We start from the raw sequence: 25,511 nt of genomic DNA on the forward strand, positions 1-25,511 counted from the left end.
TGATTAAATCATTAACTCATACCATTTCTCTACAGATTTAAACAATATCACTAGAAGACATTTTGATTAATTCACGCCATTTCTCTGCAAATATAACAATATCACTAGAAGACATTTCGATCAATTCATGCCACTTCTCTACTGATAAAACAATATCACTAGAAGGCATTTTGATCAATTCATGCCACTTCTCTACTGATAAAACAATATCACTAGAAGACATTTTGATTAAATCATTAACTCATACCATTTCTCTACAGATTAAACAATATCACTAGAAGACATTTTGATTAATTCACGCCATTTCTCTGCAAATATAACAATATCACTAGAAGACGTTTTGATTAATTCATTAACTCATACCATTTCTCTGCAAATATAACAATATCACTAGAAGACATTTTGATTAATTCATTTACTCATACCATTTCTCTACAGATTAAACAATATCACTAGCAGACATTTTTTTTTTATTTCATGTCACTTCGCTGGTGATATAACAATATCACTAGAAGACATTTCGATCAATTCATGCCACTTCTCTACTGATAAAACAATATTGCTGATAATAAAAATTCATGCCTCTTCGCTGCTGATAATAACTATGAATCGTAACATCATGAGGACCTTCAAAGTCTTGGTTTTTTATCAATATGATAAATCATTTCCACTAAATGCTTTCGTTAATAAAATGTTATCCTATAAAATTATTTTTCAAAATACATCCGTTTTACTGCCAACAATGGAATATTAATTGACCTTTGTCAAGAGTGATCATTTCATCATTAATGTAATCTCTCTCGAACAACTAATGATAAAATTCATTTTATCATGATCATCTAATTGTACCATATAGTACCATATCTTGTCTCGTTACATCCAAAGCATCAGTTATCCATAATAACAAAAGCGAAGTATTTGCTCATTAAAAGATGCAATCAGCTAAATCTTTTAACCTTATAATAGCTGATATGATACGTTTTTGCTTTAATTCGCACATTTTTTAAGAAAAAAATTAACAGTTAATTTTTTTCTTGCTTCATTTTTCTCTTCACAAACATTCCATGAAATATTTACAAATTATTGAATATGAATAACATCTATGCATATTTTTATACATTATATGAGCAATTAGTTTGAAACATTGCAAAAATGAAGCTACCAATTGTTCACAAATAAAATTAAATCTTTACATAATAAACGGTTAGTCTTATTTCCAGATAAAAAAAAAAAAAAACAAATTTTTATCCTTTCATTTTATTTTTTCTATTATTTGAGTTAAACTATCAAAGGCTTTAAAAAATTTTTTAACTGAAGTAAAAGTAAGCTAATCAATAAAACATTACAATTGTTTAATTTTGTTACTTAAAAAGGTATAAAAAAGCAAAGAGTTAGAGTTGAAAAAGGGACAACAATCAATTTTATCAATACAACAATATCTGTACCATTTGAAAGTGTCGTTGACATTACTGAAGTAGTGGTTGAAGAAGTTAAATAAATGTTCGCTTCAGATTCTGTTGATGCAGCGTTGGTATGGTAAAACATGATCCAATATACTATGAATGTGTCTTGTGGGGAAAGGTGAATCAATATGTTATTATTGCAGTGGGATATAATTTTCTTATCATGTTTTTAGCTGTGTTTAGAATCTGTAAAAGATAAATCTTGAGGCACTGTTCATTAAGTGGCAATCGCTTCCCTATGATTTTGGATCAAAAATCCGTGAACTTCTGTTACAAGTATTATCGGGAAATTATTGCAAACTAACATCGGAAATCACGGGAAAGAAGTAGTAGTAGCTGAGGATTGTAATTAGTAAGGTTAAGGTTCAGAGCAAAAGGAATGTGAGGGTTGAGAAGTGTGTTGTGCGATTTATTTTGTTATCTTCTACGATATTTTCGTCCTTAATTCTGCATCTAGATATGCATAGGGAAATTTTTATCATTGCCTTTTTTTAACCGCCAAGATTATTTGATATTTGTAAACACACTACTTCCATTGTGTGATACATGCTTCTCTTCTTGTGTTGATCCTGAACAACTTTTGATGAGAAATGCAATCATTATCGGCGGAAATAAATATGCTTCAGTGGTTTGCACTGAGACCATGATTCAAATTTATTCCTTTTTCGATTCATTTCCCATTCTGATCCAATCATTTCCCAAGTCAAAGTATGATAGGTACAAAATTCACTTACAAGAGGAACTTTTTTCCTTTCTACCATTTGCTGCCTTTAGAATTCAATGTAATTTTATGCCATTATTAGCCGTAATTTAATTTGCTGCTCTTTTTCTATATGTCAGGAAAGAGTGTTGATAACGAATGAATGAAAGAAATGAAATTATGCTTAACTTGATTTTGCTGTTTTTTACTACATTCTTCTGATTCTCACTGCAAGTTGATGTCGCAATGAAGTTTGTTCGGTGACTGAAGTAGGACCCATATGATGAAAAACTGTCAAATATTTATGTGGCAAAAATATTAGTCTTTTCAATTTCCATGTCTATTAGCGGTGACGAGGGATCTTGCTTTCATCGTCTCAGTATTTATGATATGAATAAAAAGTAATAGTATTTATCAGTTTTTTATCCAACCGCGTATGACTGGATTACTTTCCTTATAGATCTAAAAAATTTAGAAATCGAGTTATTTATAATAATCTGCTCATTCAGTTTGCCATGCAATACGAATTTGAAACCATATGATGAAAAAATATAATGACACCAAAACAACAACGATATATTTTTGTAAATATTTGTTTCCCGTTACATGACACGTTAGTTTATTTTTTATAAATTTGGTTACTAAATTTAATTTTTTATCAGATTTAAATGGAATTTTAAATGTATTTAAAATGATGAATTCAAATCGAAAATGATGATTTTAATTTAACAACTGTGCACACGTACAAATGTGCACACGTACAAATAGCATTGCAAATAAGTCAATTCTATAATAATTGGTATATCGAAGCATTAAAAAGACAAAGAGAAAGAAAAAAAAAAAAGAAACTAAGCTGAAGGAAATAATACAAAATACAATAAGTACATTGTAAGGGATGAGTAAACTAAAACTAGACTAAATTAAAAGAAAAACACATCCTACTATGTTTGTATGTCATATGACACACACAAAAAAAAAAAATTTATACAAAAATTACCAAACATTTGTTTTAGAAAATAAAATTTTAGTTTAACGTTTAATAAATCATCTCACCTCTCCTAAATTGAAGTTGAGAACGTAGAAAAGAAAAAAAAAAAATTATACAACATGTACCGCATGCCAAAAGTGTAAAAATTAAACAGAAGACGTAAGGGAAACATAGTGGGAAAGTAGTGAAGTAATACAATAAGCATTTTTTCCTATACTCTAAAAAAAAACGAAAATTCGTCATTTTATTAAAATTACACCCTAACAAATATTAGACAATACGTGTAACTTCATGACGTTATTATTTCATTGCATAAGAATATGACGTAATATAGCGTAATAATATAGCGTAATGACGCAATATAGCGTAATACGACGTGATACAAAAGTAATCATATCAATTAATTTTTGAATTCAAAAATTATGCACACGTACAAATAGCATTGCATTTTTAAATACAAATAATTTTAAATGTATTTAAATTTTCAAATAATAATAAAAATATAATCCAATGTTGAGAACATTTCAAAATGCCATTTCAGAGATGAATAATTCATTTAAAAAAGAAAGAAATGAAAATAAAATTAGCTCCAGCAACCTACATAAATCAAAAATTAATACGTTAAAATTATCATTGAAAATTTTCATTCATGAGAGTAATTTTTAAAACTTATTTAAAATACATAAAATCAAATACTCAAAAATACCAATTCAAATTAATCAATGAATAATTTATTTTAAACTGATAAATCTCTTCCTTTTATAAAAAAAAATAATTCAAAATATACAAAATAAATTTATTACATTATAACCTCTATAAATGTAAATATAAATAAAAAGCACATGAAAATTTTATGTAATAATTAAATAAATTATATATAATTTTTTCATTTTTTTTTATATACAATAAAATTAGAAAAAAAAAAAAAAAAAAAAAAAAAAAAACGTACGACCATTTGCGGTGATTGACGCAACAATGTGACAATAATAATTGATTTTGTATAATTATTTGATTTATCACCGTACACCTTATCACTATCAAAAATTTCAATAAGTTTTTCGTATCGATCAATTATTGCTGTTGAAGAAGTGCAATTATAGTATTATGATCAGTTATCAAGTACATCACGTGTTACGTGATTGTACGATGACAGTAGATCACGTAGAAGTTATAAGTTTAAGTTTTTATCACACAAAATTATGAGAATTTTGCATTGGTTTATAGTTTGAATAAATTTCCTTTCAAATTAGCAACTATCCAAATTAGCAACTATCCTATAATCAGCATGATTAGCAAGGATAAGACAGTATTATACTTTAATTCATTCTAAATGGTCAGTCAGACAGCAATTTAGTAAGCAACATGTAGAAATTTGTTTTTAATTTTTTGTTTATTTGCAAATTAACATGAAAAAATAAACGCATCTATATCTATATATAAGATAATAAAAATGTAAGCTTCATTCTTCAAAAAATTGCGTTATATTTGACGACTAATTTTTTTCTACACAATTTATATAGTCTATTTAAATTTGAAGGATTAATACTTTTCAGCGTAATTTTAACCAAAAAAAAACTGCGCTTTCGCATCTTTTATGCGTTAAAATCATGATTAATTGAAAGTTTTATTAATTTTGCTGATAAATTTATGCGCAAAACTTAATTACAAAGGCGTATTTTAATATTTAAACTATTAAATGACAACACAATATAGGACCAGCACTGGTACAATGCACGTAACATAGTCAATTAGGTTCAAAATAAGCTTTTTTTTTAGCAGTTTTGGCACTTAATTAAAATTAAAATTGATAAATTAGAACCAATTTCCTTGTCTAATGTAAGAAAACTATAACAAATTTTAAAATTTTTAAAAAATTCAAAATTTAAATTTGAATTTAAATTTAATTTAAATTCAAATTTAAGTTTTGAATTTATTAAAAATTTTAGTGTTTTTTCTTTAGTTTTCCCTTTTTTACCCAAGCAAAGAGCGTAATTTTGTTCTGGAAATTTTCGAAATTGAATTTGAAATACAAGGTATGCTTTTTTATGTAGACTATGCATTTTCCTTGTTATTTATCAACACCTCAGTATTTCATCCTTTTCATTGTTTACGAAATGCTTTCTGGATTCCAGGACAACGGATATCGCCACCAAATAAAACAAAAACACAGCTCCAGATATGTAAGCATAATGAAGAACAAGCAACATTTGTTTTCGTTAATCCACTTGGGAAGGAAACAAGTTTTGATTTGTTATTATTCAATGAAATGAATTTTCATTGCTTTCTGATCGGTAGCAGTGCAGAATTCTAACCTAAGTGCTGAATAGAACCGATAAAATTCATGGAATCTTCCCTTAATGAATTTGCCTTAATCGATAGAGGCAAGGGTAAGGTAGATCTGTCTCCTTTAAATTCGTTATTACACGACGCTTGGTGAAGGACTTGTGTGTGTTTGCACAACAAAGATCATCTTGAGTTCTCACCTTGGTTGGCTAAATGAATAAATAAATGACCCTACAGTAGAATATTAAAGGGATCAAGAACAAGGGAGAAGAAAAGGGGATCTACCGTGCTAATGAGCTACATGAGTTTCCTGAAGGATAAAAGTGAGGGTAGTGTTGCTGATAAAGGGAGAGAAAGGAAGGTTTCCTTAATGAGCCGCCATTCTTGTTGTAAATCATCCATTTGAAGAGCTCTCTTTCGACCTTGACATATGGTCAATAAAATTAACATAGCTGTTTTAACCTCTTTCTCGACGTACTTGGCCTTATGTGCTCTTTAAAATAAGTCAAACTAAATTTATGCAAATTAAACCTACGCTGCGGGGATCTGGTCATTCAATTACACATCGAAATACAGACCGCAAATAATGATAAATCAGCACTAATTGGTAACTCATTACAGTGAACTTTGAAGCATTCAAAAAATTTGGGAAAAAAGGAAACATGATTTTGTGTCTAAGATAAATTGTGTGGTTCCTTACTATAAACCATTTTGATTACTTTAGTTTTGATTGACAACAAATATGCAACTTGACGAAAGTAGTGTTGTTTGTCATTAGCAACAGATATGCAACTTGGAAGAACTAATTGCAACGCAAAAGTATGCAATGTCATCACTGTCATTTTGAATTTCTCTTTCAAATGGTACAGATAATGTTCATCCATAATTTAAATTGAAATCATCATTTTCTTTGAAATATAAGAGAAATTTAGAGAGTTCAGACGGTGAGGAAATCATACTCGTACATATTTTTTATGTAAATTATTTAAAATTAAAGTTTACAAAATATGTAGCTAGATGAAAGACAGGTTTAATAGAGTGAGAAGGAAAAATAACTCCATCTTTATTCTCTGTAGGGGCGCTTTGCAGTCGGTGAACTTTTTATTGTCGTGCGCTGAGGTGAGACTGCGCTTGATTTTCAAGTTTTTGCTTAAATCTGAAAATGTCAAAAAGAAGATACAGGTGGAAGGAGAACAGGAGGAGGAGAAATGAGAGGGATCTAAAATGGTGTTACAGCATATGAAATGAAGTGATAGTTGTCACTGTCGAGTATCATTTGCAAATACACCATGGAGCGACTGGCTACACTTGAACTGAAATTACAACCAAATATTGTTTGGGGAGATAGTGAGATGTATTTTCAGGTTGAGAAATTGTTGATTCCTGTCACTCTTAATATAACATTAACGCTAATTGTTTGAATTGGTATATATCATACCAAAAAGGATTCGAATTCTGTCTTCTATTATAAGTTCGATCCGGTCCATAATCATACAACCGAAAATGAAATCGTCGACGGGATGGCTAGAGCTCTCGAAGCTTGCAAGTAGTCAGAAAATTGGATTGCACAGCAATGGAACTTTATTGACTTCATTTGACCTTTACTTTCTTCTACTTGATGATTCGAACGAAACACCGCAGCGAATGTTCTTCACTTTAAAATTAGATAAAGTTTATTGTCATTAATGAATGAATTTGTTTGGCTTATTTGGCTATTTCTTTAAGATTATTATTATTAAAAAATATTTGAGAAAAAAGAGAGAACAAAGAGAAGAAAATGAAAAATGAAATGAAATCAATCAAAGAGAATGATCATTTGGGAAAAAAAAAATTTTGAAATTCAAATAGAGTTGTCTTTCAGAAGGAGAAAAAACGAAAGAAAAAAAGCGGACAACTTGTCATAAAAATTATAAGCTGAACAAAAAAAAAAAAAAAAGGGAGAGAGAAAAAAAACAACGACAAAAGTATTTTAACAAAGATAATTTGATGTTTGTCATTTACTTAAATAAAATATTTTATTTGACAAAAAGAATTTATTTTATTTTTAGGAATAAATATCTTTTACAAATGATAGTTATGTAAGAATAATATTTTCGCTCAAATCATGTTTCATGATAAAAATGAATATCCTTTAATCAATGATTTGATAAGGTTATTAATGGGATAATAATTAAAGTATATCTGAAGAAGATTTGAGACAGAGCTTTTAAACAGAAATGTATTGTTAACTGCTAATGATATAATAAAATATCCCGAAAATTTCATGTGTTAACTGTTGTAAAGTATTTTTGAAATGTATTAATTGTCAAATGTCAAATGTTTATAAGTTATTACTTTAATTATATAAAGAATTAAATTAAAACACTTCTATTAGTTATACTTTGAAATGATGATATAATAAATGCTAAAGATAAATTAGCTTAAGTTACTAACTAATTATCTCTTAGCTTTTTGTCTTCTCATCTTGGCTTCTTTTTTTGTATTCCTCAATAACAAAGAAATTGAAATGACATTGTATACTTTTGCGTTGTTAAAGATTGAGGAAATGACGAAATAATACTATTTCAATTCTCGAAACCAAAGATATCAAGAATTGAAATAGTATTATTCTGTGACCCTTCTTTCCGGACTCTTAAAAAATCCTAGTAGCTCATTCTCTGTTCAGCAGTTCAGTGTATTTCAGCTGTTAGATAATAAAAATTTAGCTATTAAGAATCTATGGAGATGAATGCTAATTAAGTAAGCGGAATGAGACTAAATTCCAGAGAATTGAAAACTGAATTACCCATTTATAGTCTCATTGATCTTTTCCAGAATGTGGAATTTTTCAATTTTATTGAATTTTAACGTTCAAGCAATTATTTTTCAATTTTAACGTTCAAGCAATTATTAAAACTGTCTGCTCTAAGATTTTTCATTGCTCCTTCAAGGGATACAGTTTTTAGATTCTAGAGAACAATATTTTATTCAAATTTATGAAGTTTGTATCAATTTACATTCTGTTAAAAATATGATTGACTTTTCATTTTTGGTCGCCTAAATGAAAAATGAATAGTTGCGAAGTTTGGAGGAATTAGAAAAGAGAGCAAATGAATATTGGAAACGATGAGAAGAAACGCTATATTATATTACTTTAAAAGTAATCTTAACTGCCTTTATGTATTAACAAAGCTTTTATGTTCCTCCTAAAACTTTCAATGTTCCTACTAGAGGTGTATCTACTGTCAGTATGAAGTTTCGTTAAGAAATGATGAGGAAATGTGATTTAGATTGATCTAGCTTATCCACATCGTTCAATGATCAAGTGGAAAAAGAAATTTGGTCCAATGTTCACCATATGGCTTCCTGGGCCAGTCATCGTACTTGCAGATTATAAACTTCTTCGTGAAGCACTAGTTAATCAAGGTAAGATCATTTGTAGAAGCAACCAACTGAAGTTTATGATTATCGCTCTTCTTTATACCCATTTCAGCATATCTCATTATCTGCATAATGTTTTGAGAATATTAAGTGTTATTCAGTTAAAATATCATCACTGGATTAGTTAATTAATTGTGGGTTTTTGGATCTTTTTTGTTATTACTGGATCGGGAGACATTATTTCCTCAGTTCACAGAAAAAGCTTGTATATCAGCTTGAAATTTTTGTGATGTACTATCCATTAACATATATCTTGAATATTGTCTTGCCTTCAAAAACTTGAATATCTGGGATTTTTTCTTCAATTTTTAGATTATTTTTTTAACTTCGTACTTCTTTATAAACTGTATTTAATTTGTTATCAAAATTCTTAAAAATCTATTATTCTATTTTAAATCTTTGTTTACACGAATAATTGTAAAATTCATAATGTTTTAGACAGTATACAGCTTATGGGAGGCAGTCATATTGTGGAAGGTCACGTTGGTGAGGCATCCACTTCTTGTCCAAATAATATGACGAATGGCGCTCTTGTTACTACTACAGTCAGCAACAAGAGCGCCATTCGTCATATTATTTGGACAAGAACAAAGGAGTAGTTTTTAACATACTAAACAATGCACATACGAGATTATTTCGAGTTTCGCGACAGCAATGTTTTTTCATCACTGCCAGTTCCACTTTGTAAATGATCTAAGCCTGTATTTATATTATGCATTGGCTAGATGAGCATGGTCCACTGATATGGTTTTATTGTTGTGAACTTCGTTTATATATCCACTTCCAGCTAGCGTAGGTCCAACTTCCTATAGATCAAAGAAAATCTGGATCTTAAGTTTTCTGGTTTGTCGAAATGAATAAGCTTAACGAAGTAATCAGCACCTATGAGAATATTTGGTTGTTTCCATTGATCTGTGAAATTTTTTAATTGATTTTGTTTATCTTCGATAAAAATTAGAAATTTTAGTTTTCTAATAATTATTTCAAAATGTAGATCTGTGTGAAGTTTTTGTCTTGCAAAGAATATTTGCTTATCTAATTAGACATTAGCATGAAACTTTTTTCGACTGAGGTCGAAATTTTTATTCTCCAGCCTTTATTTCAGCATTTACTTGTCGTTGAAAGGCGATTAATGAAACGATTGGACATTCTATCTGAGAAAATCGAGAATGAAATTGCCCAAAAAATCATTCGTAGTTCACAGCAATCCGATTCGGGGCGGTCAGCTTTGTCTAACGTTAGTGTAATTTTTTTTTTGTATATTGTGTTTTCAACAAATTGAATTATCTACCATTTTCCATTTGGCATGTATATAATATTATCTGATTGATGCAGAAAAATAAAACAATTATTTTTTGAAATAATGTCAAACGATGGCATACTCCTGGCATTCTTTGCAGGAAGGTTAAAATACCTTTTCAGTATGATTGATAGCGAAGCTATTTGATATCAAATTCATTCATGTTAATCTTAATTTAAAATATTTAAATGAAACATTTGTCTACGATAAAATTAGATTCCATGAAGTATTGAAATCAATCTTTTTTTTTTGCTTCAATTATAAAAATGAATAACTAAATATGCATGCAATGATGATGATTCATATGATGTGAGAATAATTTAATGAATTTAAACAAGAAAGAAAAAATGAAAAAGATTAAAAATCATATTACATAAAATAATGCTATCATTATAAACTTCAGAGTTTAACTATTACAAAAAAAAAAAACTGTAAATTAATTTGAAGGACAAATTTTTAAAAATTTTTTCAGTTAAAATTAAATGATTCATCAACAATAACACTACGTAATTCAAGCAATTTCCCTGTTCTTTATAAGGCAAGATAAATGTTAATGAATATTTTAATAATTATAAAGTATTAATTAACATAATTTATAATTGGATGATTTTATAAATTATTAAGTAATACTTTTTTTTTAGTTAAAATACTTTTTTATACTTTTTTTTTAGCAAAAAAAGTTTTTAGTGAATTGAATTATTTTGATAACAATTACATTAATTGTTGAAATGTTTGTTATGTAAACAAACTAACTAATAAGATTTGTCAACAAGTTTCAAAAAAAAAAATGCTTAGAGAACCAAAAAAGAAATTTCTATTATTTAAAATTCTTAATTCAATAATTTTCAATCTAAAAAAGATAATCTATGTTTGATTAATCATCCAAAAAATTAATTAATTATTTAAAAACAATAAGAGCAATCATTTTCAAACATTTAATATTTAATTGCTTTACATCAGAATTAGTTTATTAAATTATCATATAAGTTATACAAAGTAATTTCAATTCAAATATTTCAAATTAACAGAAATAGCTTTAGATTAAGTGTACGTCAAATTATCGAATCAGTATTCTAGACTGCGCCGGAATATTACGTCCGGAACGTGAAACAGTCATCCTAGTATATCGTCATAATTGTGAAATTAACGCGACGGTTTCATACTTTTTTTATATTTAAAAAATTTTTTGACACTTCCAAATTGAAATTAAAATTGAAAGCAATTTAAGCAAATATTTAATTTTATAAATTATTTGCACTTTTTTTTTTTAAAGGAATTCTTTTTTCAACTTATGTACATAATTTTTTATATAGTTATGAAATGACTCAAAATTTATGCTAAATTATTTACTTACTTTGAATGAATTTGTGAAATTTTTGAAGTTTTTAATTTCAAAAGTTTTTATGATTTTTATATATTACAAAATATATTACAGTTTTGAATTTTTTTTAATTTTATTTATCATACTTATTGGTAGGATTAAAATTTTTAATTTTATTTGCAATCATACTTATTGGTAGGAAGGATTAAAAGGATATTTTGTAGTGCGGAGAAAAAAAAAAGAAATATTACTACTAAAATTACGATAATTTATAGAATTGAATTATATTTTTCAACTTTGAAAAAATAGATGTTACATAAACTGATGAAGAAATTGCAGTAAAAATTTCAATACAAATTTTATTTTATCAAAATTTTTTTTTGCTTTTTTTTTTTGAAAAAAATATTAAAATAAGCCTTTGTAATTAAGTTTTGCTACGTTATGATTGCGTTGTCATTTTATAGTTTAATTTGAACATTTAATTTTAACAAAAGATTTGTTATTAGATTAAACTTTTAATCGCCCAAATTATATATTTTTTAAATTAAACTATAAATAATTTAATTAGAGGTAAAAAGTGAATTATTTTTTAGAGGTAAAATTTAATTAGAGGTAAAATGAAAAATATAATAACAATAAAACTGTTAAATTTTTTTCATAAATTTGAGTTTATTTTCGATTTGAATTCATAAAAAATGAATTCAAATCGAAAATGATGATTTCATCCGTAATTGAAATCGTGGTTTGATTGTACCCTTTTAAAATAAATTAAGGAGAAATGATAGAAAATGAAGAAATTTCTTTCAGTTTACGGAACCATCCGGAGTTGCGGTAAATGCACAAAATGACATTATCGTTGCGGACACTAACAATCATCGTATCCAGGTATTCGATAAGGAAGGTCGTTTCAAATTTCAGTTTGGGGAATGTGGTAAGCGTGATGGCCAGCTGCTTTATCCCAACCGGTTCATATATTATTTTGCGAACTTTTTTGACGCTAATATTTAATATAAGTAGAGAATGGTGTATGCAAAAAAGATATCCAAGTAGAAAAGAGTTTGGAGTTTTTATTCATGTAACTTTGACTGGGAGTTGCTTTCTGTGTCAGATTTGTGCGGCGTATTGTCCAGTTGAAGGGTGAGTCTGTTCTGAAAACATTTATTTGGTAAGATAGTTCTTCTTAGATTCGAATTTAAATATCATAAATGAGCAATGTATCATTTTTTTTTTTGAATATATACATGTAGGAGACATGTTAATCATATAGCGCTAATTTAACAAAATTTAATGACCTGGACCATATAGCTAAATTCTCGAAATTCTAGTATTTTAATTTACGAGGAAAATGCGATGAGTGGTCATTAAGCCTATTATATCATGCGTTTATTATTTGTAGTGTGGCGGTAAATCGTCTTACCGGCGATTTTATCGTAACGGAACGTTCGCCAACACATCAGATACAAATTTATAATCAATACGGACAATTCTTGCGCAAATTTGGAGCAAACATTTTGCAGCATCCTCGTGGTGTTTGCGTTGATAGTAAAGGACGCATTATTGTAATCGAATGTAAAGTAAGTTGGATTTTATTCAAACTTTTTTCTTTCTTTCACGGCAAAAGTATGCAATGTCATTTTGAATTTCTCTTTCAAAATGGTACAGATAATGTTTAAAATAAAATACTATTTTAATTGCTTTTAGTGCAATCATTTTTTTTTATTTATTCTCAGATTTTTAATTAGATTTGATAAAAATGCATTAAGCAAGTCAATGCCATGAATATTTCAACTTTGAGATTTTTTTCAAATGATTAGTGGTATAAAATTAATTTACTTAATTTTATACCACTAATCATTTGAAAAAAATTTTTGATATTCGAAAAACATGCCTTTGTAAAGACAGCATTAATTTCATCAATCTTCACAAGGAGTGGGCGTAGAATTGTTTGACAAATCCAGGATCGTAAATTACGTTCAGCGACAGCGAAGCCTTCAGCGTCCATTCTATATCTGCAATATATTTTTCATCAAACAAAAGGATGTGTTGGAAGCTGAATTAATCACCTTGTGGTTGTTAAGATAGCTATACAGTGTTCAAGAAATGTCAAAAATCAATATTCAAAACTTTTGAATTTATTATCAGGTTTTTTAGTACAAATTATTATTTTCGATAAAAGCAGTAAGTGGATGAGAACTTTCGGGTATGAAAATTCGAAACAAAAACTTTTTTCCGTTTTAATGCCTGGGTTAGTGTGTTTTGTTGATTGAATGAATGGATTAAAAAAGTGTTTCATGACGAATGGAAGGAAATAAAATGACACTTTTTTGTAAAATGATGAATTCAAATCGAAAATCAATACTTGGCACGTTTGACGTGAAATATACGTCAAATATAAATTCCACTTGTTAGTTTACTTCTGATGAGATTCATTTCTGAACAGAAAATATGGTCTCAGTTGTATATATCTATGTACAAAATGTCGTCGATTAAAACGATTCCTTATATTGTTTTTCATTTTCCAAGAGCTTTAGATCAATCGACCGGGATTGGCACCACCAACACCACCATCACTCAAAACCAAACCAATTGTTAAAGATATTAAGTCTCCACCGGTGAAGAAAATTCCCGTTCCAGAGCAATTCAAAACTTTGAGACCGAACAGGCCTGCTAACGATGTATCTTCTTTGCGTCGTTCTGGCAGTTCTGATGTTTGTTAATTTCATTTAGTTTAATTTTATTTTATGAGGAATATAATAGTTGTCTATTTATAATGTTGAATAAGTTAATACTCAAGCCACTAATTTTTCCCGTGAAAGAAAAATTGAAAGCTTCATTTCAAACAAATAAACTACTGATTGTGAAGAGAAGATATGCAGCAGTAATAATAGAACAAACCCGAAAAATATTATATTCTGAATTGACTTCATCCATTTTTGTCTTCAAACGTGAATTTTCATGCTTCAGGTCTGCTTTTTCTTCCATCAAATCTTCCTGTATACAAATCGAATCAATAACAGCTTGCTTTAATTAAAATGCCAATATTAACGATCATTCACAAGATGAGATGGATGAGCAATGCTAGCAGGTGTTCTGTGAATGACATAGTAGTTATGTTTTTCTATTCGTCTTTATTTCTTCTTTTTCTTATTCTGGTATCACTCAACTTTTTCTTCTTCATTCAAAATATATTGGTTGATTCCAATATATTTTGAATGAAGAAGAAAAAGTTGAGTGATACCAGAATAAGAAAAATTGTTCGTCATTTCCTCAATCTTTAACCATTAAGAATGATAGTGATAATAATAATATTATATCACTTATCATCTACCGCAATCAATCGTTAAATAATAATAATAATAATCATATGTTGGTTTCGTAGATACATACAATGTTATGAAATAAACAACAAAGAGAGAGAGAGAGGGAGAGAGAGAAAGATAACAAGATAAGGTATGTCACAAAAAAGAAAAAATAGATTAATCTTCATAAACTTTAATTGGTTCGTCCAAATGCAACTTCCATTATGTATGTATTTCGTTGACAGTAAGGACAAGATGAAATTAATATCATTTGATAATCAAAGATTACAATCTTTTTTTTTTTCTCTCTCTCTCTTTTTTTATTAATGATTGTTAGTTATCTATCGTTAGATTACAGCAATAGTTGTTGTAACAAACAAAAAAAAAAAAAAAAAGCGAAAATGTAAGAATAATATTTTCGCTCAAATTAAAGTGTATAAAATGATAAAACTTGCTACAATTGTTACCAATGATTAGATAATTATTATAAGTCATCAATAATTCATACATAAAAATAATAAAATGATATATCAGAAATAGAAGTATTATAAATCACAAAATAATAAAGGCTTTTAACAGAAGTAATATAGCTAAGAAAAAGAAACTATGTAAAATTTTATAATTTCAATTAATTTATTTAAAAAAAATAAATAAATATAAGAAAGAGAGGAAGGAGGGAATAATAATAATACCACAAAAAAAAAGGAGGAAAAATGAACACACACACAGAGGGAGAGAGAGAGAAAGGAAAAAATGAAAAAAGAACATAGAAATATTTATATATTATTTTAATGAAAAAAAAAGAAAAAAAAAAAACAAATAATCCAGCAAATGAACATTCGAAAAATGTCATTTCGGGTTTTCTTCCTATTTTTTCATTCTGTCAACTAAGTAAACATATATACTAAAAGTTTATTTATATTCAAAAGAAAAAAACAAACAAATAAATGACATAAGTTTGGGTTATTGATGTATGTGTTATATCTATTTCACACATAGTTTTGCTGGGACAAAAAAAGGAATAAAAATCTTTACTGATAAGATAAATGATATCTTAGGATAACTGACATCCAATTACTACAATAATACTATAAATTATAAACTTCAAAAAAAAAAAAAAAGAAAAATTGGTACTAAATAAAATGATTTAATAAAATCTAATAAATAAAGGGAGGGTGGGAGAGGGGAAAACAATTTTTGCCCCTTAATTACATCCTTTATCTTTCTTTCCATGTGAAAGTGGCACAACCTCCTCAAAGTAGGCATAATTTCAAAATTGATCTTCGCTAAATTTCATTCATCATCAAATTATACGCAGTTTGAAATATTGTTACAGAATACATTGTAACAAATAATTTATTTTTATTAAAGAACTTCCTTTCACATTTGGATTTTTTTAATTCCAAAGAAATATTTTTTAGTTTTTGAATGAACTTTTAGTAGTATCAGTGTTTATTAAGAATCAACTTCCAACTTTTTCCTCTTACCTGGAAGTTAAATTTATTTGAAAGGAATAGAATTATTTTATTGTTGACAAAATATTGAGAAAAATTATTTATTTATTTATTTTTTTAAAATAATTATTTCAAAACTAACTGAAATTAAGAACATTGAGATCACACATTTCCAGTAAACAACCAAAGCCAAGCATTTCATTATAGGAAATGAGTTGTCTAAAATTGACAATAATCAAATATTAAGTATACAAAAAAGAAAAACTGCAGCAATAATTTAAAAATAACAGTTTTTAATTTCAATTAATATATGAAATGCATATTTAAGTCAAACATTATAAATGTATTGTATTCATTTCATAGCTTTAAATTATATAATTAATTTCAGAAATATCTCTATTGTTATTTATTTTATTTTTTGTTGTAAAATAAAATATAATTCAAATATTTTTGTTATTAATATTTAATAAATAATTATCTAATCAACTGATTTTCATTTATGAATTATGTATTATATGATTGATATTGCAATAAATTAAAAGTTTGATAAGTTTATAATTTTTTTGTTTTTTAATTTAAAGAATCCTTACGCGAGATCACAAAATACATAAGCGCAATCACCAACGATCACACCACAATGGCGCTGTCGTCCGCTTGGACCTTTTTTCTTTCACGGGAAAAATTCCACATTCTGGAAAAGTAATTCATTTGTTTGAATAAAATGCAGTTACAGGCACAGAGCACAAGAACTGTTTATGCAGATGATATTGCTGCAATGTTTTATACGGATAATGATAATGATGGACAATTAACGAGCAATAATTGCCGAACATGGGGACTTTCGCGGAATTCCGTTTGGTGGGCAGCTGATCCAACAAGGTATTTATTTTTGAAGTAAAACCGAAATGACCGGAACCGGATGTGGAAAAAGTGCAATAATCGTAATTAATTCAAATGATTCACTATTTGAAAAATCGTAAATTCAACAATGCATTTATGTTTTTTTCGAAAATGATGATTTCAATTTAAAGATTTGATTACTAAATTATTAAAAAAAATACAATTTAAAAATGATTTGAAATCTTTCAATCACCTAAAAAAATTCATTTTTTTAAAAAAGTTTGATCTTATCAAAAAATTTTGTTTTCGATTTTTGTTAGCTATTACAATTATAATTTGATCTAATACAAGTGTTTCACTCTTTTCTACGAATTGACAAAATCAAATAAAAAAGTTGAAAAAATATTTGTTACATATATATGTGTGTAAATGTTTGAAGCAGAAAAAAAGAAATAAATTTTTGGATAGGGCTTAAAATTTTAATGAATTTTAATAAAATTTGTCATGGTGTGCTGACAATGCCCAACAACGAGAATTTCATGAAACTCATTAAATGAGTTTCATGAAAATTTCGGCAGGCTAGAATGTCCCATTTCATAAGTTATGAACAAAATAGATTCGATCAATTGCCCCCTTAGATGAGATTTAAGTGATATGCCAGTGAGATGTATGCTACAGTAAGAAATTGTAATAAGCTAACTCTTTCGGATCCAATCCTTCACGACTGAAAAGCTGTAAAATCAGTTTTTCGGACTGGATTTCAAATCATCTTTCAATTGTTTCATTGAAACGAAGATCATCATTTCCTGCTCTCGATGGTGAAGCTTTTTTAACAATTTGTTCATTATCCATTTCAGCAACATGAAAGTTTAACTTATTTTCAATGTTCATGTCATCTTTTTGTGACGTTGAGTGTGAGTAATCCATAGATTCTAGTTTCTGAATCTTAAATACATTTAAAAATGCTCTGGAACAAATGTTGTTGAATGTATCAGACCGGATTCTGAAGTCAAATGACATGTCATTCTATTTTCATTATATGCGTACAATTTACATGGAAAACGTTGGTCATCAATTTTGTTTTCCTGAAAAAAATGGAAAATTAAACGATACCTATTCAAATCAGGAGAAGCAAGACATTTATTTCAGTAATTACATTAAAAAAAAGATCTATAAATTTTAAAAGACTTGTTAATCAGATAATTTTATTATTTTTTTTCCGAAAAAATCTAGAAAGAGATTCATATTAGGTACAAGACAATAATTGAAGCATTGTTCCTCAGTCACTTGCTTCATTACAAGATTCGATTTATCACTGATCGTGATATGCATGTGTTATAAGAAGCAAGAAAGAGACACAATTATGCTTGAATAATTGTAAAAGTATTCCAATTCTAGCAGTGTGGCGTCTCAGCCAATCAATCTGGATAGCGGTGGTGTTTTGATAAGTAAGTTTTGTAATTTCAATTTTTAAAAAAGCAGATAAAAATTGAAAAGGAAAGTTTGAATTTATTTCATGGTGACTTCTCCTTATCCTTTTTAACAAAAATAGTTTGCCTAATTGGTGTAAGAAAAATCTTATACCATAACTGTCAAAAAAATTTCGTCCAAAATGTGGAATAACTTTTAATCCAACTGAATTAACATTATTTTGAATCAGTGGATGTTTTCGTGAATTCTTAGAAATTTTTGTTTCCTTTTTCAAATTTAGTACATGACACTGGACATGTGTTAATTTTCTATTTTCCTTCCCAAATTGTTTGGTTTTTTCGCAGAAAAATTGAGTACTAATGCCTTGGAAGAACTGATTCAAGATCAGAGTCAAATTATCGATCAACAGAAAGCTCATTTAGCCAGATTGGATCTTGCTGTCGACAATGCCCAACAACGAGAAGTCCATTCATGGAAACAAGCAAATGAAGATAATGGAGATAATGAGAGAGACTTTCTACATCAATCGTATACAAAATGATTAATTAATCAAATCTAATCAGTCGATTCAACAAAGCTTCCAAGCATTTTGGGCAGCATCGCGGAAGTCTTCACCATATACGGACTCCAACACTATCCATTCATCTCCTTGTCGCCTTTTAGCGTCATCTAGTGTCCCGCCGATATCACCAACTGCAGCACTTCGTTGTTCATATTGCCGGTGCTCCATCGATTTCATAAGTTTAGTGATTCTGTCGAATGTTGTCTCCCATTAACTTGAAAAATACAATGACAACAATATGATAACACCAGCAATCGTGATGACCTATTCAGAATGGTGTATAAGGATACCGTCTCAATGAATCTTTAGGTTAGCATTAAGTTTGATCAGTTCTGATCAGAGGTCTGATCAGTTTCAGGTTACTTTTAAGTAGTATGATTTAGTGATAAGTGATAATAGCAGTGCGTGCAGTATGATTTAGTTATGGTAGCAGTGCATACTTATACTGCTACTGGCCTTAAATTCTTAAAAAGCTATTAAATATTAATGCGTCCTTTCAACTACGATACGTTTCTTTATATTAAGTACCGTTAATATCTGCTGAATAATTACGTTGCATGAAGAAATAGAGTCTCTTTGAAATTGCACTATGTTTTGAAGTTCATTATGTTGAAGCTCAAACTGCAAACTGCAAATTGGAATGGATGAAGGAGTATTATATGCAAATGAGAAAGTTTATTAGTTTATAAAAATTCATCAATCTTTAATGCTATAAATTTTCTGGAATTCTTAATAAAAGTTATTTTATATATTTGTAATTCTATAAAGTGACCAATCATTGGTACACTCTAGGAGTGCACAATGGTCGAGATTAATCTAATCCAGAAGAAGATCTAACTAAATTCTCTCCTAATATCACATATTTCTATGACCGATTACCAAAATTGTTAATTAAATCGCTGAGAAAAAATACAATTTCAATATCTAATTAACTAAATTTAAAAGGCATTTAGATGCAATGAAAATAGTTTATTTACATCCCGGAGATGTAATTGGTGACTGGACTGTTTTGGACAAAATTGGCGAAGTTGGAGCTGTTTACTTGGTAAATTATGTTAATTGGTATCATTGATAGCAACTAACTCAGAAATCTTTGAACTATCTTAATTAATAGTATCGCCTGTAGATCAGGACAGTAATTAATTAAGAAATTACAGGTAAAAGATAGTAAGGGAAACGAATACCCATGAAAATGTGCATTGCGTCGTTTTTTTTTTCTTTTTATCAACAGATTAAGTTAATTTTTAGTAAAACAATGATATTTTCAAAGTAATTCGGTAACTAGCATTGTTGACAAAAAAGAAAAAAAAAAGTTAAATGTAAATAATAAATATAGCTATTCATACAATTGCTAAATTCTCGACCATCATTCTTAATTCAATAATAGAAAATTATGGACCACAGTGGTATAAAGGTGTTGAAAGCAGAATACTATGTTTTGACATTATTAAAGAAAGCAAAAGCACACATTTCTGTGACATTTTGGATAGCGGCGAAAACAAATATTTGGTGATGACACTAGTTGGACTATCACTCACAGTAAATAAATTTTCATTTAAAAAAAAAAAAATTGGCTAAATATATCAACAATAAGAAGATTTTAACAAAACTGAAAAAAAAAGTATAAATTCGAGTTATTTTTGAATTATAAGATCTGAGAAAACATGATCCAACACAAAAAATATTGAAATTTTCTATGGGTTGCGCACTTTCTGTAGGTGTGAAATGTTTGGAAGCAATTAAAGAACTTCATAACATTGGGTAAACTAATATTACTATCATAGAAAATTTTAAAGCTTTAAGAATATCTAAATTTTAAAAATTGAATGATTAGTGCAAGATGTACTTATATAAAGTTATTGTGCATTAAGATATTTGTATCGTGATATCAAATCCGCTAATTTTGCAATTGGTCGTAAAAATCTATTTCAAATTTATTTACTCGATTTTGGCATGTGTCGTAAATATCTTAAGAATCAATCGTATATGCGTAATCCACGAAGATCTGCTGGTTTCCCTGGTACTCTCAAGTAGTACAATAAAATAATTTCCCTAATTTTGTCAAGGTGTTGATTTTAACTTTTGAAAATCAAGAAAATTCGAAAGATTATTTTTCTGATTGATTTATTAAAAAATTTAGCATGCAGCTAAGTTAATCGCAATGACTGGTTTTAAATTTATTCAAATAGTTGTAGTTAAATCGAGTTTATTTAAATTCAAATCCAATTAAATTTAGATTCCATTTTTTTACAGATATGCATCGATAAGCAGTCATATATCACATGAGGAGTGCAGAAAAGATGATCTAGAAAGTTGGCTGTATCAGCAAGTTTGTAGTCTCTTTTCTCTCTTTCCTAAATATTTCGAGCTCACACTTATAAAGCCAATATTCACGAATGAAAATGACACAGTTACCTACTGCTATGGACATTCTTTTCCTCATATCAAAATATTTTCAGTATTATCTTTATCAGAAAAAAATTAAATAGTGCAGTTCAATTCGTTCAAAAGCAATCACAAATTCGAATTCTTTTTTCTTTCTAATTGATCTAATAATCGATTATATTTATTATTCCAGTTCCTCTATTTTACACTAATATTATGACTAATTTTACGGTGGAAATAACAGTTGGTTATTTACCGTGGAAAAATATGCAAGACAAGGAGAAGTGGGCCGATGTAAACAACTCTGTCGTAAAGATGAATACATTAAAGAATTGTTTGGTGGTTGTTCAAGAGAATGCATCTCAATTATGCGACTTATCGATTTCATTAGGTTATATTTTATTTTTTTCTTATCAAGATTCCTCATATCAAGATAATAAAAACAGAAAGATAATAAATCATATATATATTCTATGCAATAGTTATTATTTATTTTTACATATTATTCAAAACTAGAATACAATAAAATAACAAACTTATTGCGTGATACATTACGCAATAACGATATGTCAGAATATCTACATGCTTGAAAGAAGTATCTCGAACCATCAAAAAACATCAAAGGAACAGCTTTTTAAACATCTTACCCAACTTTTTTTTAGACAACTGTGAATAAAATTTATATTTAATTGTAGAATATAAATATTGTAATAAGCGATACAATATTAAAATATGTTTATTAGATGGTAAAGAATGATGGAAGTTTAAAAATTCCTCCTACTTATTTTTTTGTACTCCAATCAATCAAAAGCCATTTGGAATTAGCAGAAAATTTTGTATAAAATATCCCTTATTAATTTTTAAATGTTATTGTATAAAATATCTCTTATTATTTTTTAAATGTTAACATATGAAACTTATCATATCTTGCTCAATTTCCTCAATTTCCTTTTTTGTCTAAAAAAAAGAACGAAATTTTAATTTCTTTTTTTTTTAACAAATGTAACAAACTATCGTTGTCATACAAAAACGATCTCTCAACTTCTTCATTCTATGAATACATTCAATAAAACATCGCTATCACTAGTTGCTGTCTGTCTATTCATACAGCGTAAATTATAAACTAATTATTCAATAACAATAAACATAAATGAACAAACATAAATGAAATTCATGGATGTATGACACCTAGACCGTTATTCACAATTTATGGATATAAGATAGACCGTTATCACAATTCATGGGTGTATGGTACTCAGATCGTTATCACAATTTATGGATGTATGATACTCAGACCGTTATTCACAATTTATGGATGTATGATACTCAGACCGTTATTCACAATTTATGGATATAAGATAGACTGTTATCACAATTCATGGGTGTATGATACTCAGATCGTTATCACAATTCATGGGTGTATGATACTCAGACCGTTATTCACAATTTATGGATATAAGATAGACCGTTATCACAATTCATGGACGTATGATAGTGAGACCGTTATCACAATTCATGGATGTATGATACTCAGATCGTTATCACAATTCATGGATGTATGATACTGAGACCGTTATCACAATTCATGAATGTATGATACGCAGACCGTTATTCACAATTTATTTATATAAGATACTCAGACCGTTATTCACAATTCATGGAACTGTTATCACAATTCATGGATGATATTTGTACCGTTATCACAATTCATGGACGTATGATAGTGAGAACGTTATCACAATTCATGAATGTATGATACAGACTTATCACAATTCATGGACGTATAATACTCAGACTGTTATTCACAATTTATGAATAGAAGATACTCAGACAGTTATTCACAATTCATGAAACCGTTATCACAATTCATGGATGTATGATACTCAAACCGTTATCACAATTCATGGATGTATAATACTCAGACCGCTATTCGCAATTCATAGATCTATGATACTCAGACCGCTAATCAATTAATCAAAATATCTTCTAGTGATATTGTTATATCTGCAGAGAAATGGGCATGAATTAATCAAAATGTTTTCTAGTGATATTGTTATATCTGCAGAGAAATGGTATGAGTTAATGAATTAATCAAAATGACTTCTGTCGTGAAACCTCAAACTTGGGTAATTAAACCGACAAATCAATATTATAACAATGCGTAACGAAAGATATAATTATAAAACATTAAAATGATATCAAAACCACCCCAAAATGCAGAAAGAACAACCGTATGGAGGACGATTGTTTATATGCAGAACTGAACTCCAGATATCTGGCAGAGGAAATTTAACTGATGTGAAACAAAGACTGCTAATTGCTAACAAAGGTTTGCTAATGAAGGATTTTTACTAACAAAGGGTTTTTGTTGTGTGAGGAAAAGGAATTAGATAAGAGGAATTTGTTAGTTTCGGATATAATAATTTAAATATTTCGTCTTTCACGACACTCCCGACCAGAAAAGGTGGGTAATGCGTGGGGTTCATAAGAAAGTGGGGCTTGTAAAGTTTCCATGGGGATAATTTCGATCCTTTGACGAGTTTGACCTTTATGACATAAGTAATTAAATATAGAATAAATTAATGCAAAGTCAGATTTAAAGACAATAAGTACAATTGATATTACCACAATGATTATCCCAATTATAATTATTGTCCAGTGCGAAAGGAGTTTCTCCAAATTTTCTTGTAAAAACACTTCCATTCTTCAAGTGTTCCTTCAAGTTGTTCTGTTAATTCTTCTCCACGTTGGCCGAGTTCATTCCAAATTTCGGATGTTTCTTGCTGTTCGAAAACTGGATTTATCATTTGTTGATTTTGTGCTAATATCTCTAATGCTGCATTGATTCTATCGATTTCAAATTTACTTATCAATCCGCTTCTAAATTCAATAATTTTTATATTAAGCGAATTGGACTTGTACAGGGCGATCAATAATTTTCCTTTGATTCTTTTAGCGATCACATCATCCCTTTGCAATAATAGATTCGCAACGAGGGTAGGATTATCCAGCGATAACCATTCGATTAATAATAACAGATTATTTCGATTTTCACAAGTTCGCTGTTCTACTAGTTTTAATTGTTGCTGGAACTCTTGTTGCAAACTATCGAATAAGTATTGAAATTTTCTATTTTCGGGATCACTATCGTCTTCTCTTTGTGTTCATCATTAGCTTCATCTAGGTGAAGCGAGTGCTAAATTTGTATTCCTTCTGTTTCTATTGTTAGCGATCCTCGTTACAATGTCAATAACAGTGTCACCATCCATTAAGTTGGGATTAGAAAATTTGTAGTTTTCGCTTCTAAATGTTTTGTTGAAGTTTGAAAGTTTCCGACAAACAAAAATAAAACTTGTTGTCTTTGCTGAAGACGAATGATGTTTGTAGTTCGTCTATGATAACATGATTTTCGTATAATTGAGCATTAAAATTTCCCACCTTACGATATCGACACTTCTTCGTTATTTGTTGAATATCCCATAGAACGATACTATTGTTTGTAATACATTTTCCGTCTTGTGTAATACAATTCTCCGCAGTTTCGAAATCCGATACAGACCCATTTCCATCTTAAAGGAATATTTCTCTTTCTGTTAATACTAAATTTGTAGTGGATTGGCATCTAACACCCAGCCATCCGTAGTAGTAATGTACTTGGTTGGTTGTTGTCCATTTATTATGGAAAATTTGGGCTAATTTACTTCAATTGATCTGTCTTTGATCGTGTAAATCTCTACAGGTTTCTGATGATGGTGCGGTGGTAGTTGTTTGGTCCGAAATTACTGATAAAGAAAACCACAGAAATGCTTTAGTACACACAGTTCGGATGATATTATTACACTTGATCGCAGGGAGTGTGATAGGACTGCGAGTGTAAACATTAACCTGAAGTAGACTGGAGTTCTGTGCCGTGATTTCTTCACAGTTCCATTTCTCTGGAATATTGAACGGTATTCCTGTTTTCCATTGGCATTTTTTTTTTGCCTTCGCTGGTATCATTAAGGTATAAAGCATAGATACTGATAAAAGTGAGACCATTAAGTTACTCTTACTGACCTCCTTTAA

The 25,511-nt window shown here is 28.6% G+C and overlaps 4 protein-coding genes and 1 further gene across 7 annotated transcripts; 3 read left to right on the forward strand and 2 right to left on the reverse strand.

Annotated features, from left to right (window-relative positions):
* Nucleotides 1–6,451: 6,451 nt before the first annotated feature.
* Nucleotides 6,452–6,855, forward strand: Bm372 (Uncharacterized protein; the record flags this gene model as incomplete). Its single annotated transcript, XM_043082904.1, has 2 exons — nucleotides 6,452–6,553; nucleotides 6,799–6,855. The coding sequence occupies 2 exons, from the start codon at nucleotides 6,452–6,454 to the stop codon at nucleotides 6,853–6,855; spliced, it is 159 nt and encodes a 52-aa protein (XP_042938838.1).
* Nucleotides 6,856–9,409: 2,554 nt separating this feature from the next.
* Nucleotides 9,410–9,436, reverse strand: Bm15599. The gene has a single exon (XR_006227982.1). The product of XR_006227982.1 is annotated as a pre-microRNA Bm15599 (primary transcript).
* Nucleotides 9,437–9,986: 550 nt separating this feature from the next.
* On the forward strand, nucleotides 9,987–14,068 carry Bm9422 (B-box type zinc-finger protein ncl-1, putative; the record flags this gene model as incomplete). Of its 3 annotated transcripts, XM_043082905.1 has the most annotated exons (6): nucleotides 9,987–10,091; nucleotides 11,195–11,308; nucleotides 12,283–12,440; nucleotides 12,584–12,640; nucleotides 12,872–13,044; nucleotides 14,007–14,068. In XM_043082905.1, the coding sequence occupies 6 exons, from the start codon at nucleotides 9,987–9,989 to the stop codon at nucleotides 14,066–14,068; spliced, it is 669 nt and encodes a 222-aa protein (XP_042938839.1). The 3 variants fall into 3 exon arrangements, with proteins under 3 accessions (XP_042938839.1, XP_042938840.1, XP_042938841.1); XM_043082906.1 differs by lacking the exon at nucleotides 12,584–12,640; XM_043082907.1 differs by lacking the exons at nucleotides 9,987–10,091; nucleotides 11,195–11,308; nucleotides 12,584–12,640 and adding an exon at nucleotides 12,191–12,217.
* A 2,881-nt stretch (nucleotides 14,069–16,949) lies between these two features.
* Bm9423 (Uncharacterized protein) lies at nucleotides 16,950–19,040 on the forward strand (the record flags this gene model as incomplete). The annotated part of the gene is made up of 3 exons (XM_043082908.1): nucleotides 16,950–17,107; nucleotides 18,467–18,516; nucleotides 18,844–19,040. The coding sequence occupies 3 exons, from the start codon at nucleotides 16,950–16,952 to the stop codon at nucleotides 19,038–19,040; spliced, it is 405 nt and encodes a 134-aa protein (XP_042938842.1).
* Nucleotides 19,041–19,067: 27 nt separating this feature from the next.
* Nucleotides 19,068–19,238, reverse strand: Bm9424 (Uncharacterized protein; the record flags this gene model as incomplete). Its single annotated transcript, XM_001894354.1, has 1 exon — nucleotides 19,068–19,238. One exon carries the CDS (start codon nucleotides 19,236–19,238, stop codon nucleotides 19,068–19,070), a length of 171 nt encoding a protein of 56 aa, XP_001894389.1.
* Between the last annotated feature and the right edge of the window lie 6,273 nt (nucleotides 19,239–25,511).

Source organism: Brugia malayi (genome assembly GCF_000002995.4).
Source record: "Brugia malayi strain FR3 genome assembly, contig: Bm_024, whole genome shotgun sequence".
NCBI lineage: Eukaryota > Metazoa > Nematoda > Chromadorea > Rhabditida > Onchocercidae > Brugia > Brugia malayi.